Source organism: Pelodiscus sinensis, chromosome 18, assembly GCF_049634645.1.
Source record: "Pelodiscus sinensis isolate JC-2024 chromosome 18, ASM4963464v1, whole genome shotgun sequence".
NCBI classification, from domain to species: Eukaryota; Metazoa; Chordata; order Testudines; family Trionychidae; genus Pelodiscus; species Pelodiscus sinensis.
Window position 1 is genome coordinate 2,588,261 of NC_134728.1, and position 15,759 is coordinate 2,604,019.

General features: G+C 48.5%; 2 protein-coding genes across 4 annotated transcripts in view; both read left to right on the forward strand.

Moving 5' to 3' along the window:
• RAD21L1 (RAD21 cohesin complex component like 1) overlaps window positions 1–5,350 on the forward strand; it is a 59,362-nt gene extending 54,012 nt beyond the window's left edge. For both annotated transcript variants that reach the window (XM_075900900.1, XM_075900899.1), the window contains exon 13: window positions 4,051–5,350. In XM_075900900.1, coding sequence (XP_075757015.1) covers window positions 4,051–4,239 — 189 coding nt within the window. In that variant the 3' untranslated portion in view covers window positions 4,240–5,350. The remainder of the gene's footprint in view (window positions 1–4,050) is intronic.
• A 7,058-nt stretch (window positions 5,351–12,408) lies between these two features.
• SNPH (syntaphilin) overlaps window positions 12,409–15,759 on the forward strand; it is a 44,577-nt gene continuing 41,226 nt past the window's right edge. The window contains exons 1-2 of one of the 2 annotated variants that reach the window (XM_075900902.1): window positions 12,409–12,606; window positions 12,765–12,834. The gene's annotated coding sequence lies outside the window, so the exon portion shown is untranslated. The other variant, XM_075900903.1, reaches the window with a different exon arrangement.

Below are 15,759 nucleotides of genomic sequence, written 5' to 3' on the forward strand. Positions count from 1 at the left end.
GCAATGCCAGATTCTGTACCTTAGATTTATCAGCTCCATCCAACTCTGACATGGCCTTTGTATTTCTGACTCTGAAACCCTATTTGGTTCCAGGTTCAACTTCAGTGTTGAATCCTGGGACTCACGTCTGTAGGACAGGCTCCATCCTCTGCTTTGGTTCAGGGATCATCCTCAGACCTGAAGAGGACTTTCACTGTGGTGTTTGATGTGCACAAAAAATGAGTAACGTTAGTTCGAACCAAGGGGGTTGGTTCGAACTAACGCGTCCCGGCGCGCTCTTTCACTTTCGAAACAGCTGTTGATCGGAGTAATGCGCCGGCGAGATCATGCTAATGAAGTGCGGGATATTTAAATCCCCGCTTCATTGACTATTTCGAATGCCTACATTTGCATCCCTAGTTCGAACTAGGGTGCAAGAGTAGACATACCCTTAGAGACTAAATGTAGAGAAGGACAGAAAGAATCAAGACACTTGATTTATTTCAGTTCATGTCTCCTCAACCTGGGTTCTCTCTCTCCTTTGCTGCTTCTCCTGTGGTGTGCTTCCAGATGCCATCTGTGGAAGAGACTGGAAGCCCTAGTCATTCTCCTTATGGCTGGAGAAGGTGATGTTTCATCTGCTAAGAATCTAATGCCTTAGTAATCCTTGAACATGGTTGCACGAGATCCATTGACAGCTCAGGCAGTGGTGCACTATCAGAAGAGAAGGATGAGGAACAAGAACAAATCGATAGACTTTGATGTCAGCTGTGGCGCAAATAGGCATAGTTTCTGCTGCTTCTCCTCCTGAGGAGACTTTTCAATTCTGTGACCTGGTGAATTGTATGGCATCCACACTGAACCTGACTGAAGTGGCTGAGGAGGAAACCTCATCTCTGGTATTTGACATTCTAGGGACTACCTAGAAATAGAATTTTGCCAGTTTTGGATGGTCTTTTACAGCTTGCTAAGACTGATCAGCTCCTGCCTCCTGTTGGTTTATTTTCAACTACTCAGACTAGTTTAGATACCCGAAACTATATTAGATATCCTACTAATTAACTATATTAGTGAGGCATTTTCTTTTTTCCATATACCTCCTGTGCTTAATTCAGTGATTGATGTTAAGTCTACACTACCAAGTTTTGTCAACAAAACTTGGGTCAACACCCAAAAGTCAACACAACAAAAATTGCCAGAGGGCCTTGCTCCCTCTGTTGGCAGATCATGTCCACACTGAGGGCACTATCAGCGACACTGAGAGTAATGCACTGTGGATATGTATCCCAAAATGCAGTGTTGTGGGAAGGCAGAACTGATCCCTGTGCATCTTGGGATTCCCTCCGTTTTTGTTGACTATAAAGAAAGGGGAAAAGAAAAAAGTGTCTCATAGGGGTGGAAGTTTTTTGTCAACAAAATTGGGCATTTTTCCCACAAAAGTTGCATTGCAGTGTGTATGCTCTCACTGTTTTGTCACCAAAAGGCAGTTTTTGGCAACAAAACTTGGTAGTGTAGATATGCCCTAGTAGGTTTGGAACTGCCCAAACCTACTGCATTCCTGCAAACTGAGAGGAAATAAGAGCTTTTTTCTGCCTGTTCCCTGGGTACTGGGATGACTGATTACTAAGCAGTGATGGCCCATTATCAGTTCCATTTATGGGAACAGATGTCTGTGTTTGTTCAAGATTTGCCCGATGACAAAAGATTGCTGTTTTAACAGAGGAACGGAATGTGGCAAAGTATGCTCTCAGTATATTTCTCACGGGCGGTGCATCTAAGAGACTAGGAGAGTATAAGTCTCCCCAGGATATAGCCATGCCGGGGGCAATTGCTGGATATGGCATGGGTCACCTCCCTTTGGAGATTCACCATCCCACTGCCTTTGCACGCTAGGAGCATGAGCACTGGTACTCCCTAGAAGGGAGAGGAAACCTAGTGCCTAGACTGTGACCCTTTCCCTCCCCCCCCCTCCCCCCGCCCTGCCACTGTATTCCTGCCGGAGGGGCAGGCAAGGGGAAGAAAGGAGTGAATGGCAATAAGGCCTCAAGGAAAGAGGCAGAGTAAGAGTGGGGTTTTGGGGGGAAAGGGCAGTGTAGGGGCAGGGCCACTGGGTGCTGGTGATTCCCACTTTGAGGGATGTTCTGCTGCTCCTGGAGTCAGCACTTCAGTCAATAGGACTCTGCCTCTCCTCCTGAGTTTGCAGTGCTGCCTATAAACTTGGGAATATGCAGAACAACTCAAAGAAAAAAGGTTACTCCCTTGTATCCAGAGTTCTTTGAGATGAATGCATAGTCACAGTTCCCACTCATCATCTTCTCTTTCTCCAAGCCTTATTATGGTTCTCTGGGTTAACGGTGGAAGCAACCGGGTCATTAGAAGAGGCAAGACCCCCTTATGAAACATCACTCTCAGAAAGTTCCAAAACACTGGAGGGCAATGGTAGGCAGAGAGATCATCTCTGTTCTGGGCATTGTTAAGAGGTGATCTACCTGTAGGCAGCACCAGGAAGTGCAGTGCCCATACATGTGAATATGTAAAGTCACTGGGAAGAGCTCTAGTTACTGTGATGGGATCCCCAGGTTGCAGCATGGAACCATGGGACCGCTGTGCTCTTTGAACTTTCTCCAGCCTGGGCTGTCTCTCACCTCGCCTTGCCAGTGACTAGCAACAAACCCCTCCGGGTGTTATCACTCAGCACAACAGCATGTGAAGCCCTCACACCCAGCTAGATTGCATAAATGCTCCTTGAGCCACTCATGAATCACAGAGAGAGGCACCAACCAGATCCTCCTCCCTCCCCAGCTCCTTGCACTGTACCTCAGGAATACACTGTCTAATGTATTACAGGCAGTCCCCGGGTTACATACAAGATAGGGACTGTAGGTTTGTTCTTAAGTTGAATTTGTATGCAAGTCGGAACTGGTACATATTGTAGGGGAAACTCTAGCCAAACATTTCCCCAGAGCTCAGTTTTATTCTCCCACACCTCACTTCCCTCAGTCCTTTATTCTCAAGCTGAGGTGTCTGCTGAGAAAAGCCGCTCCGCGTTTCCCTGGTCTGCTAGGGGTGGGGGACGCTAGCTTCGCGTCTCCCTGGTCTGCTGGGGGGAAGCAGCTAGTGCGGGGTTGCCTCACCCTCTTTGTAAGTAGGGATCCGATGTAAGTCGGATCCATGTAACCCGAGGACTGCCTGTAATTGGTTCATCACTTCAGCAGTGGAAAGTAGATAGACACAAGTCTTAGCAAACCTGAGCAAAAAAACACCACTGGCAAATATTTCAGGCAAACTCACCGGTAAAGATAAACAGTTAAACAAGTTTATTGACTACAATAGATAGATTTTAAGTGACCTGCAAAAAGTTACAGTTAGCTACCAAAAGAAAAGAAAATACAAACACGCAGTCTAAACTCTCAACTCTATTAGCCTGGGCAGCAACTAGATTAAGCAGTTTTTCTCACCCCCCTGGATACTGTGGTCCTTTAATATATAGGTATGTCCCTTAAACATGGGCCAGTCTTCTCTGTTGGAGTCTTCAGTCTTCTTTTCAGTGTCCTTGTTGTTTGCAGCATAGCTGGGGGCAGGAGAAAGGCCCAGCATGTGTTCTGTTTTTTTATGCCCTCAGTCCCATGTGCTTGGGGAGGACAAATGCGGGGAGGACAAATGCAGGCAGGTCTGGGGGCCTTGCTGAGTCCTCAGGCAGTTCTCCAGCTGTGGCTCCATGCAGGCTCGCCATAAACAGAGGCTGCTCTGGGAGATGCTGCTGCTGCGAAGCAGCCCCCTCTCCCTCCAGTGCTGCCTCTGATAGAGGCAGCAGCACGGGGTGGGGGGCAGGCAGCACTGTAGAGCCTGCTGGGCTCCCTCCAGCTCCCTCCCTCCCCCTGCCTCTGATACAGAGGCAGCAAGGGGGGCGGGAAATGTGAATAGTCACCAAGATTAACCAATAAACTTAGGCTTATTGGTTAATCGTTTAGTCGACTACGTGTTGACATCCCTAGTTTAAACACCATGAGATCTAGTTTGATTAGCAGTTAAATGGACCTAACTATATATTTTTTTTCTTTTTCTATACAGTACATCAGCAAATCAGGAGAAAGTTCTGTCAGTTTTCGGGAGCTCTGTAAGAATAATGACCGGAAGCAAGTTGCAGCCAAGTTTTATAGCTTCCTTGTTCTAAAGAAACAGCTGGCTATTGAGCTTACTCAGCGTGCTCCCTATGCTGATATTGTAGCAACTGTGGGTCCAAAGTTCCATACTATCTGAGCGCTAGCACTGACCGTGCATTCAGAGCCATCCGTCCATTCAGACAACTGTGCTCTGAATTTTTGAAAAATTATTTTTTCCATAGAAATATTTGTTAATATTATCAATTGTTAAATATTTTGTAGAGTGAAGAACTAAAAATAAGCATTTCACACAAGTAAATTTGGTATTTAATATTAAATGTTTAAAAAAACTCGATGAAAATTCAGTAAAACCAGTCTAGAGTTATGACTAACACTATTTTAAAAAATTAAGCCAGAATTGTTTGCACTGGGTATTTTTTCAAAAACACCTTATTACATATTTGATCCAGGTGTCACAGGGTACACGAATAGATTTGACTATTTCCTTTGGCATTGTAAGGTTGTATAAGTGAGATGCAAATGTCCATATGCAATGTCCATGAAAGCCTACTGACCAATGTAAGCATTCAGCTTACGTAGATCTTGGAAAACTTACAGCTTTTCATATGCCAGGGTACCTCCTATTTATTTCCTAACTGAAAGGCATGTGTATTTAACTTAATTTTTATTGGATAACACCACTTAAGCATATTTTGCTACTTTGTGATGTTACCCTTTAAATGGTCTTAATCAGAAACATGAAAGTCTATTCTAAAATTATAACTTTTTTCTTACAAGGAGAGTTCAAACTTTGTATTTTAAACTCTAGCAATAGATTTTCAAATACTGCTGACAGTGTCTCTTACTCTGAACATTAAAAGTTCCATTTTCTATTATTCTGCTGGTTCTTTAGGGCTTTGTAGAGAAGTTATTCCAGCCTCAAAATATTCACATAACATCAGGAAGACACGTTAAACTAAGAAATATTGCTCAGTATTTTTCTAAAGACTACGTTTAAAAAATCATTCTTTAAATTCTGTTATATTTATGTATAACTAACTCAGTACATTATTATACTTTTCCTTCCTTTTCTCCTAGAATGTTCTGTCATTTCTATTTCAATTTAAATTGGTGATTTCTGCATTGAGAAATTAGTTATCTTATGTATACTGAAATGTGAGATGGTAATGTACATTACAATTTTTTAACAAAGTGCTGATGTATTTTATGTGCAAACCATTGAAATTAAATTAAAAAGTAGAAGCAGCCATCTTTTTATCTTGTTGGTATCATTTGTAAATAGTCAAAACCAATAGATACATATTGGTGCCAGGGTATGTTTCTTTGATTTAGCCTCTCTTTGGCACCACGGCAAATTATAGGGTTTTAAAAAGTAGTATTTACTCTCTATTTGCAAGAGTAGCCCTAACAGATGATCCACTTTAGGGAAGTATCCTGGAGAAAATGTCTCTCTGTCAGTTGCTTAAAAGTAAGACTGAATGCTAAAGGCTCCTATTCTCCCCATAGGTATCTATTTTTTGTGTAGATTTTATGTAGAAGTGATCTTATTGCCTTTGTTATTAAAATTGTACAATGAGCTGATATGCTCACTCCTAAAATCCGGTGTGCGATTCAGGAAAAGTGCAAGTTACAGATGCCCAGAATGACAGGAAGAAGCTGAAAACAGGGAAGAGCAGAGCTAGTTTGGCATGTATCTAAGCAGATTGCACTGTATGTGTTTTATATTGTACAGGCACCTTGAACTTCCGACATGGGCATACGAGAAATCAAATATTATAAACTTAACTGTACGTCCCAAGGGCTCCAGCTCTGTTCTTTCCTTCTCCCAGTTGGGCTTCTGCCTTCAGGATAGAATTCTGGGGCGCTCTGTTCAATTTACCACTCACTCGGCCGTGTTTCAATTTGAAGAAGAATTCTAATTTGTTTAGCAGTGGCACGGCAACAGACATAAAGATAGACCTTGTCCCGGTGGGCTTATAAGCTAAAAGATGGATACAGAGGAGACAGGCAACCCTGAGAAATTCAGAGGAGGGACTAGCTTCTAGATTTGTTTGTTTTTTTGACATTGCTGGTTTTGGTGTAATGAATTCACAATTTGTAGGCACTGCAGAAGAAGGGAGTTTTAGAGCATGAGCCAAGAAGGGCTTTGGATCAGGTGTAAGGGGCATAATTTAAAGACATATGAGCGGCAGAGATGTTATGGAAGCTAGGATATTTTCAAGATCTTGCATTACTAAGGATGATGTGTGAGAAGGAAAGAAGCCAAAGCCCAGATTAAGTTTATATGGCTGGCATTTTAAAAAATCTCTTTTAAAGTGAGGATATTTGGTTATAGAGTCCACAATACACAGGCAATCTGACCATGACCTTTTTACAGTTGCTTTTCAAAGCAGGACTGTACTTTTAACATTATGCGGGCATAAAGGTGCACTTGCAGTTGCAGAATTAGGGCTCATATTTATATTAAATCTAAGAAATTCTTGAATTGAAATGCGCCTCCACAGGTACAGTTGCTTGCAGCTCCCATTGGCAGCCAATGGGAGCTGCAGGAAGTGGCATGGAGTAGAGAAAGTGAACAAGGAAGTGTTGTTTATTCCTTCATGCAACAAGAATCAAGGGTCACTCCACGAAATTAATAGGCAGCAGGTTTTAAACTAACTGGAAGATGTCTTCACACAATGTACGGTCAACCTGTGGAACTCATTGCCAGGGGATATTGTGAAGGCCAAAAATGTAACAGCGCTCACAAAAGAATTATATACGTTCATGAAGGATAAATCCATCATTAGCTATTAACCAAGATGGTCAGGAATGCAACCACATGTTCTGAACCTTTGACTTCCATAACCTGGGAATGGGTGACAGGGAATGAATCCCTTGATGACTGACTTTTCTATTAATTGCCTCTGAAATATCTGGTATCAGCCACTTCAGAAGATAGATTACTAGGCTAGATGGTTGGTCAGTCTTACCTATATTTATTTTAGAGTGTGTCTGTCTGTCTGTCTTCTCAAGTACTCCTCCTAAATGGTAAGAGCTAGGACCACCAAATTCAATATACAGCTTCCGCTCATCATAGTTTAAAGCAAGGTCAGTGTTTGGTTGTCCCAGGAAAATGGGAGGTGGTTGGAATGGGATTGTTTCTCAGAAAACCATATAGAAAAGAGTCAGAATCACCAGGCAGGTGAAAGGGACTGGCTGGGGTGCCCCTCCATCTGGAGCCATTCCCACCCTCCCCCCCCACCACCACCACCAAGTGCCCTGTAAGGAGGGCAATAGGGGCTTCACCCACAACCTCCCCGCCTCCCACATTCATATGGAAACATTTCTGACTCTACCTTTGTCAGAGAACAAGGGGAAAGTGCCCAGTTTGCTGTATTCCTCACTCTGGCTGGGGACCACTGGGGGCAGATGGACCTGGACCTGCCCCAGCCAGGGGACAAATACTCCCCCACCCCCAGCTGTGCCCACTGGAGCTGTAGCAGCCATGGTGAAGTGCTTCTCACCTGGCCCCAACCTACTGCGGTAAGAGAAGGCTGGGTAATCCCAGGCCCGGCCAGAGTTTGCAGGGCCCAAGGCAGCTCTCAGCCAGGGCAGCAAGCGAGCGGGCGCCAGGCAGGGCAGGGCCCTGAAGGCCTGGGGCCCAAGGCAACCGCCTTGCTTACCTTGTCCTAAGGGTGGGCCTGGGTAGTGCTCTCGCCCGGGGCAGCCTGAATACTGAACCCCTCGTCCCCAGCCTGAGCCCAGAGCAATGACACAAATGAAGCTTGGTCATTTTCATTCCATTTTCCAAAAAACAAAAACCGAGTGAAGGAACCAAGCAATGTTGGGTAAATCATCTAGTAAGGAATCATTGGATTTCAATCTAACTAAGACTTTTTTGCTGTCTTAAAGCAGTTTGAAGCAGAATGAGCCTCTGCCTGATAAGTCAAGGATCATATTCTGTGTAGTCAGTTATACATCACTGGGTGCCACATACTAGCCATACAGAAAAATGCATGTAGTTTGGTTTTTTAAAAAGGGTTAATTCAAGTAATAGATTGAGCCCAAACTTGGGCCCTAATCCCATAACTGCATCCATGCAGGGAAACTCCGGAACATGTGTGAATATAGTTTCAGGGCTGGGTCCTTAGTACTCCATTATTGGTTACAGGAAACACTGCTATTTATGTGCAGTGCCAGGAATGGATCCAGGATTTTGAAAAGAGTCAGCAAAGACAGGCATGTTGTTTACCAGGCGCTATCATTAAGGTTCAGTCCACCGTGTTGTGTAGGAAAAAAAATCTCGGGAGTTTAAATATCTCAGTCTCAATTGGTTTTTACGGGCTGAAGGATGGAATACGCCAACCTGGGAGCAAATACTGTTTATTGAAACTGACAAAAAGATTGGTTTGCCATCCCTTTGAGTTACAGGGATGTCTCCCCAAACCAGTTAAATGGATGAGGTTAACTTTATTTCTGAATTTCCTGACATTTCTCAGTTTGGATACTTCCTCCGAGCCCAACCCCATGTTGCTTACCATTGACGCATAACAAGTTACTCGTTTGTGGAATCAGGGCTCAATCTTTAGAGCTCTGCAAATCCACCAATATCTACTTTAAATCCGTGGATGTGGATGCAGATATCCGCAGCTCATTTTTGCGGATACCAGTTTTGCATAAGAATTGCCCTTCCTATTGATTCAATTAGACTACTTGCATGAGTAAAAGTTATTAGAATGAACCATTCGTTGTTACTTAAAAGCTGTTTGCTTGGTGGTTTTTGCCCACGTAACCTCTTAGATACAAATTAACATAAGGCCTAGGGGTCACCAAATGAAATGAATAGGTAACAGATTTAAAACAAACAAAAGGAAGTTTTTCTTCAGGCAGCGAAGAGGATTTGAACAGGGTTCAAAAAAGAACTAGATAAGTGTATGGAGGTTAGGTCCATCAATATTTATTAGCCAGGATGGGCATGAATGGTGTCCCTAGCGTCTGTTTGTCAGTGGCTGGAAATGGGTGACAGGGAGGGATCCCAAGATGATTCCCTGTTCTGTTTACTCCCTCTGGTGCATCGAGCATGGGCAACTGTTGGAAGACAGGATACTGGACTCGATGGACTTTTGGTCTGACCCGTGTGTTCTTATGTCCTTGCTGTTATTCCTGGACTATCAGTTTGATAGATTGTCTTCCGTGAAGAAAGAGACTCTGAGGCAGAGCTAAAAGACTTTAAGTCTTTCTCTACAGAAATAGAGCACTTTGGATTGATGACATGGGCAGGAGAAATCTCCTCCAAATGTAGACTGCCCTGGGCTGAGGCTGTAATTACGAATGGCTTATGTTTTTCTTTGAGGGCTGGCCAGACATCTTTATTTAGGAACTTGAGTACCAATTTGTGGAGGAAAAGCGAGTTTGTTTTTTCAAAATCTAGCATGTGTTACCCTGGGAGCAGGCTGGTGACCAAGATAGCAATAAAAACTCTCTCTTACTTCCACACCCAGGCCTCACCCAGCAAATTTGCTGCCTCCCCACTGAGTCATTAAGAGCCATCTTGTGTGGGACTCAGGAAGGTTAAGCGAACCTTCTAGAAAGCGTAGTTGTAAACAGAAAGGGAAATCTTGTGAGAAGTAGACTCTGGTATTTTGTGAGGATTGCTTTTGGAAATTGCTTCCTTGCTGGGTAGTTTTCAAGGACTCCCTAGTTGGGAGGAGTGTGTGGGGAGGGGTGAAGAAAGTCCCCACCCTGCCAGACCCGGCTTGCGGAACCCGGCAGAAAGCGGATCTGAGCACTGCCACTCCCCCAGCAAAGGGGGAAGGGGAAAAAGGGCCATGCACAGAGCACACCGGCAAAGCTCAAATATACCCCCCTCTGCAGCACTCCACCCAGGCTCTGCACGGTCCCTGCCGGGACTCCGGCAGCAGCTTCAAGGAGCGGCTCCGTCCAGCGCCCCTCCCCCTCCACCAGCGATGGTGGCCACTGTACAAAGAACAAGCGGCCGCCTGCAGATGGAGAAGGCAGTCCAGCAGCGGGAGGGAAGGGCCACACGGAGGTGGGGGCTTGCTGGACAGCGGCGCGCACTGCACTGGAGCTCGGAGCTCTGGACACTGCACACCACTGGAAGCGGCCCTGGCTGTCTGCGCAACGCACCAAGGGAGCCGCTTACGTGCTGGGTGGAGGTGGGGTGTTGCTGCTGCGCTGCGCTAGCGCGGAGCGTCTTGTGAAGGTGTCCCAGTGAGGGAGGGAAATGGTGCCATTTGTAGCCGGATCCGAACAGGCTTTCCGGGACATTTGCCTCCTTTCTAGGGACACCAGGACAGAACCTTTAAATCCGGGACTGCCCCAGAAAAAACGGGACGTATGGTCACCATACCCTTGGGCCAAGTCTGCCTTTTTAAGGGAGTAGTTACTGACTATTGCTTGTCACACCCCTACGCAAACTTTTATGCCGTCTGACTGCCCGAAGGTGGGAGTGGGTTATTCAGTGATTGTTCTGCTTATTCCCTGTGAAAGGCTCTGACTTACGCCACTGTTGAAAGACAAGATACAGGGCCAGATGGACCATTGGTCTGACCCAATATGGCCAGTCTTATGTTCTTCTGTATTTGTGGAAAACCTTAAGTGTATATTTTATATCTGCACCCACCTTCTGATAGTGCTTTCCTATATCTTTGGTAGCCCATTGGAGGATATGTCTAGACTGCAGGCTTATTTCAGAAGAAGCTTTTTTGGAAGAGAGCTTCCGAAAAAACGTCTTCCAAAAGAGAGCATCCACACTGCCAACATGCATTGAAAAAGCGATCCGCTTTTTCGAAAGATAGTGTCCACACTGAATGGACGTGCTCTCACATGTAAGCTGTGATTACTATGGGCAAAGTGGCCACCAGGGCTCCTGCGCTTTTTCCTCTTCTTCTTGTGAAAGAATTCCCTCCTCCATGTTCACACACGCCTTTTTCCGAAAGAGCTCTTTCAGAAAAAGGCTTCTTCCTTGTAGAAAGAGATTTATCAGTGTCGGAAAAATCCCTCTGTTCTTTTGATTTTTTTTTTTCTGAAAGAATGTGATTGCAGTGTGGACATAAGTGAAGTTGATGGAGAGGAGAGGAAACAGCGAGATTAGGTGACAATTCATCTGATGTGGGGTGTGTTTAAGGAATTTGGGCTTCTATTTTCTATTTCCTGCTATTCAATGTGTGCGAGTAGATACCTAGATACCGCAGACAGTCCGTCAAGGGGCTTGGGAGACTTTTGGATGGAAAGTGCTGTCATTTTAGTCTGTAAAGTCCTAACCCTGCAAAGACCAGTGGGAGGAGAGAACAAAGCCACGTCTATTGACTTGACTCCCAATTATAATTACATATTTGGTGAGGTGGAGTAGGGCCAGACTCTGACCAGTTCCAGTGGTGTAGTTAGAGTAACGATTGTCTGCAGTGAGTTATTCCATGATGCCTGAGATCAGCATCTATCCCAGAGACGGTGCTTTGGGGAAATCTTTCTGGATTGGGATGCATGTTGCTATAGAAACTATTGCTTGGGTGACATTTCCTGATCCTGTGGGTCTTTCCCTTTGTGTGGTAGCCTTCCCAAGCCGTGCAAACCATGGGGCTGCGCCTGGAGCGACGTCTCCTTTTCTTCTTGCTGCAGATTCGTGACGCGGGACCCCGTGAGTCTGTGTGAATTGCAGCGGGGCTGAAAAACCAGGCCGCTAAGCGGCGTGTGCTCAGCTAACCGGGGCTCTGGCAACCCGGAGCTGAAATCTGGAGTAGGGATGTGAAAGTGTAACTGGACAATGTGCACCGTTATACAACCCCCCCCCTCCCTCCATGCTGCAGGCCTCTCCCCCTCCCCAATGTGTAACCATGTAACCACTGAATTTGTCTGCAGTTACACAATCACTTAAGCCAGGGTGGTGAACCGAAGGGGTGTGTGTGTGGGGGGGGGTGCATTTGGCCCCGTTTGCCTGGATCTGCCCCTGAGGCTTGGGGCTCCCCCACCAGTATTAGGGGGGCCGTGCTGGTGTTCCAGCCCCCCCTTCTGTCCCACTGTGGGGTGGCACACACAAAATCTACTAGCCTGGGAATTGGGGGGAGCCTGTCTCCTGCCCAGCCAGGGCCACCTCAGGGAGGGGCTGGCTTTTCTTTCTCGCTTCTCACTTGTGTGCAGCCCCCACTGATTTCTTCTCTGGGTCAGCGGCCCCCGACCCCCAAAAGGGTCCCCGCCCCGTCGTGCGGAGTGGGCCCAGGGCGGAGTCCGGCCAGGGCCCCTCCCTGGCGTGGCTGCAGGGCCCTGGGGAGCGCAGGGCTGCGGCAAACTTTGCCCGAGCCCCCGGGGCGGGGGGCCGGCGGGGCGGGGACCCCCTTGGCGGCCGCCAGGCGCCCACTAGCCCTTTAAGAGGCGAGCGGCTCTTGCGCAGCGGCGTGTGAGCCAGGCAGGCGCAGCCGCCCGCCCCTCCCCGCAGCCCCCGCCCGAGCGCCGAGCCCGGCCGGCCAGACAGCAGCGCCCTGGCGCGGCACCGGCCCGGCAGCAGGTGATGGAGGCGGCGCGGCGAGCAGCCCGCGGGGGGTCTCGGCGGGGGCCGCGGGCGGAATAGGGGCGGGACGCTGCCCCCCCTCCCCCCGCGCCTGGGCTGGGCTTGGGGGGCTGGCGCTGGTGGGTGACCCTGGGCTCTGTGCTCCCTGCCGGCAGGTGCTGAGCCCGGCTGCTGCACCGCCCCCGCCCCGGAGGAATCGCTGCGGGCCCCGCTGAGCGAGCTCAGGTGAGCCCGGGGCGCACGGGATGCGCACAGAAAGCGCCGCATCACTGGGGAAGGGGGGGGGTGCAGCGCATGGGCTGGAGGGGGACAGCCGCGGGCTGGGGGGGCTGCATTGGCCATGCGGGCGCAGCGCCAGCCCGCCACCCTGCCGCGGGGGTGCCAGGACGGGTCGCCGGTCCAGGCTCCCCATCAGTAAAACTTCCTGCGGCTGCATGTGACCGGCCCCCCCCCCCCTCCCCTTTGCAAATGCAGCAGCTGCGGGGCTCTGCAGCCAGGAGGGGGCTGCCGGCGGCTTGGGTCTGGAGCCCACCCCGGGCGAAGGAAAGCAGGGGATTTATCCCACCCTGGGGCCGACACCCATCTGGTCCGCATCCTGCTGGGCCCCTTCCCGGGCCTCCCCTGCAGCGCTGGGCCTGGCTGGCCAGAGGAGGGTCTGTTATTTACTGATTTATGCTGCATGGCCAGGGGGACGCTAATCGCACGGGGGGGGGGGTAGGGGATGGATGGGGGGGCCTGGATCAGGTCTGCCCCCTCAAGGTCAGCATGGCCGGTCCTCCTGGAAACTCCCTGCTGTGCATGTCTCATCCCTATACAATACGGCGCTGCCTGCCCGGCTGTTGGGGAGGCATATTTGATGTAATGACCTTGCTTGGGCTGTTAAAACCACCATTTTCCCCACCTTTCCTAAGGCTCTTTGAGCTTGAAGTGGCTGCGTCTTGCGCTCAAAAGAAAGCGACACATCTGCCTATGGCCCGTGGCGCCAGCGCAAAGTCCCCACCACGGAAACCCTGCGTCAAGCCCCCCCTTTAGGCTCAAAGGGACGTTAGTGGTCCCCAGATCTTGTGCTGGCCCTCTGGACAGCCTCTCCTGGCGCAGCGAGGGTTGAGGTTTGAAGGGAGCTGGTTAGAGCAACATTTCGGGTTTTTCTTCCCCACCCCCGAACTCATTCGCCCTCACTCCATGGAATCTACCTTTGTTCCATTCTGGTTCGTGAGTGGCCCCCACGCCGGCCAGCTCGCTTTGCCTCCTGTAATCAGCTGTGCTCTGTCCGGTTGCTGCTTCTCTGACTCTCCATTGTAGCTGGGCCTCACCTAGGAAGGTGGAGCCTGGACCCCAGGGGTCCTGCCTTTCATTTCCTCCTGCTGTTACCCCGCTGGTCCCTACGCGTCTGCCACAGAATCCTACTCAGCAGGTCTCTGCCCGGGCATAAGCGTCTCTGCGTCACACGGGCCTTCTTGGGGAGACTGTGTTTTGATGTGTGCCGCACGCTGTGCACATTGGATCAGGCACAGGGTAAAGCTGACAGCCTGTTCGCCCCCCTGGAATTCAGAGAAGCTGAGGCAGAGAGCGCAATAGGGATCGTGCAAACTGAAACCAGCTTCTAGAATCTTGCCGAATGTGTCTCGAACTGTTCTCGAAGATGCTCAGGGAAGTTTTTCTGTTGGGCAAAAAGGGGGAGGGTTACCCTACGGTGGTCCCTTCCTCCCGGGAGGACCAGCGCCCTTTGGCCCTGCGCTATTATCAGTTTGAAAGGCTGATCCTCTGCGTAGCACCATGACGTAGTCTTGTCTAAGGGGTTCTCTTTGCAGTAGGATCTTTGGGGCAAACTCAGCATTTCTTGGTGAGCAAAGGGAAGGTTTCCAGTGACGTGCAAGAACAGCTCCCGGAGAAACCCCTTTCTGCTACTGAGGTGGCTCCTTGATGCACAAAATTGTGTTAGTCCAAAGCATGAGGTTTCCCTCGGCACGTGTAGAAAGTCACCTGCCCCCTTGAAGCCACCAAAACCCCAGAGCCCACGGAACCAAATCCACCTGAAGTGGGGCAGATGGTTCATGAGCACGAAGCAGTGTAAACCTCAGATTTGCCCTACTATTAAATGGTTACAGGAAATTTCCTCCAGATTCTGTGTCTTTGAAAACCATCATCCCATCTCTTGGATAAGAAGGTTTAAAAAATGTAAAAGGACAAGCACCGTGTTTGCTGGGTGGGAGATTGGAAGGACCAAAGCTGAACAGCCACGCTGATGGTTTTAGTGCACTAGCTTGAGCTCTGTTAGTACGTGTGTAATGAGGCTGTGTGTGGACTTACCAACAGAGTCTTTGTTGGCTTTCAGTGGCCTGCCAAGGGCTTAGCACGTCGGCACATCCACCCCCAAGTGCTGTTATGCAGGATTCTACGTGCACAAGTGAAGCACAAGTATTCCCCAGTGAAGGTGATTCACCACTGCAACAATTTAACAAGGGTTGTGGGCAGCGTTCCCTCTAATCCCAGGGTGTCCAACCAGTTCTGAAGCAATAGTCAGTATAGTGGCTACTGCTATAGCGAACTAGCCACGTTCAGCCAGCCAAATAGCCACATGTGGCTGGTGGCTAGCATGTTGGACGCCATGTCAAATCTTTTCCATTCACGTGGTGGATTTTTTCCATCCGTGTGCAGAATCATTTTTGACGTGCACTGTGGATGTGCAAATGTGACCACCACAAAAAAACCCCAAAACTTAGCGGTGGGCACTCTGCTAATCAGCTAGACATTTGAATCTCTCCTGAGCGGCTGCACAAGCATCCAGCTTACAGGGAACACTGGTTGTGATGGATTCTCCATAAATCAAGATTGGATAGTCTTTGAAAGATGTGCTCTAGTTCACGGGCAGGACAATAATCGGTGGCGCTTTAGAACTCCTCTGGCCTCAGGGCTGGAGTAGGGACATGTTCTGTGCCCCTCCAAAAGCTGTGAAATTTAAATTCCTGCTCTAGCTCAAACAGGAGCTATGTTGGGAAAGTCTTACGGTCTGTGCTATTCAGGAGGTCAGGCTAGGTGATCACAGTGCTCCCTTTTGGCTTTATAGCCTATTCATTGAATCTGTTGAAAATACCCGTAATTCCCACGGACCCGCTTGCTGTCAGAATTGGTACGTTTGTATCTGCAAAT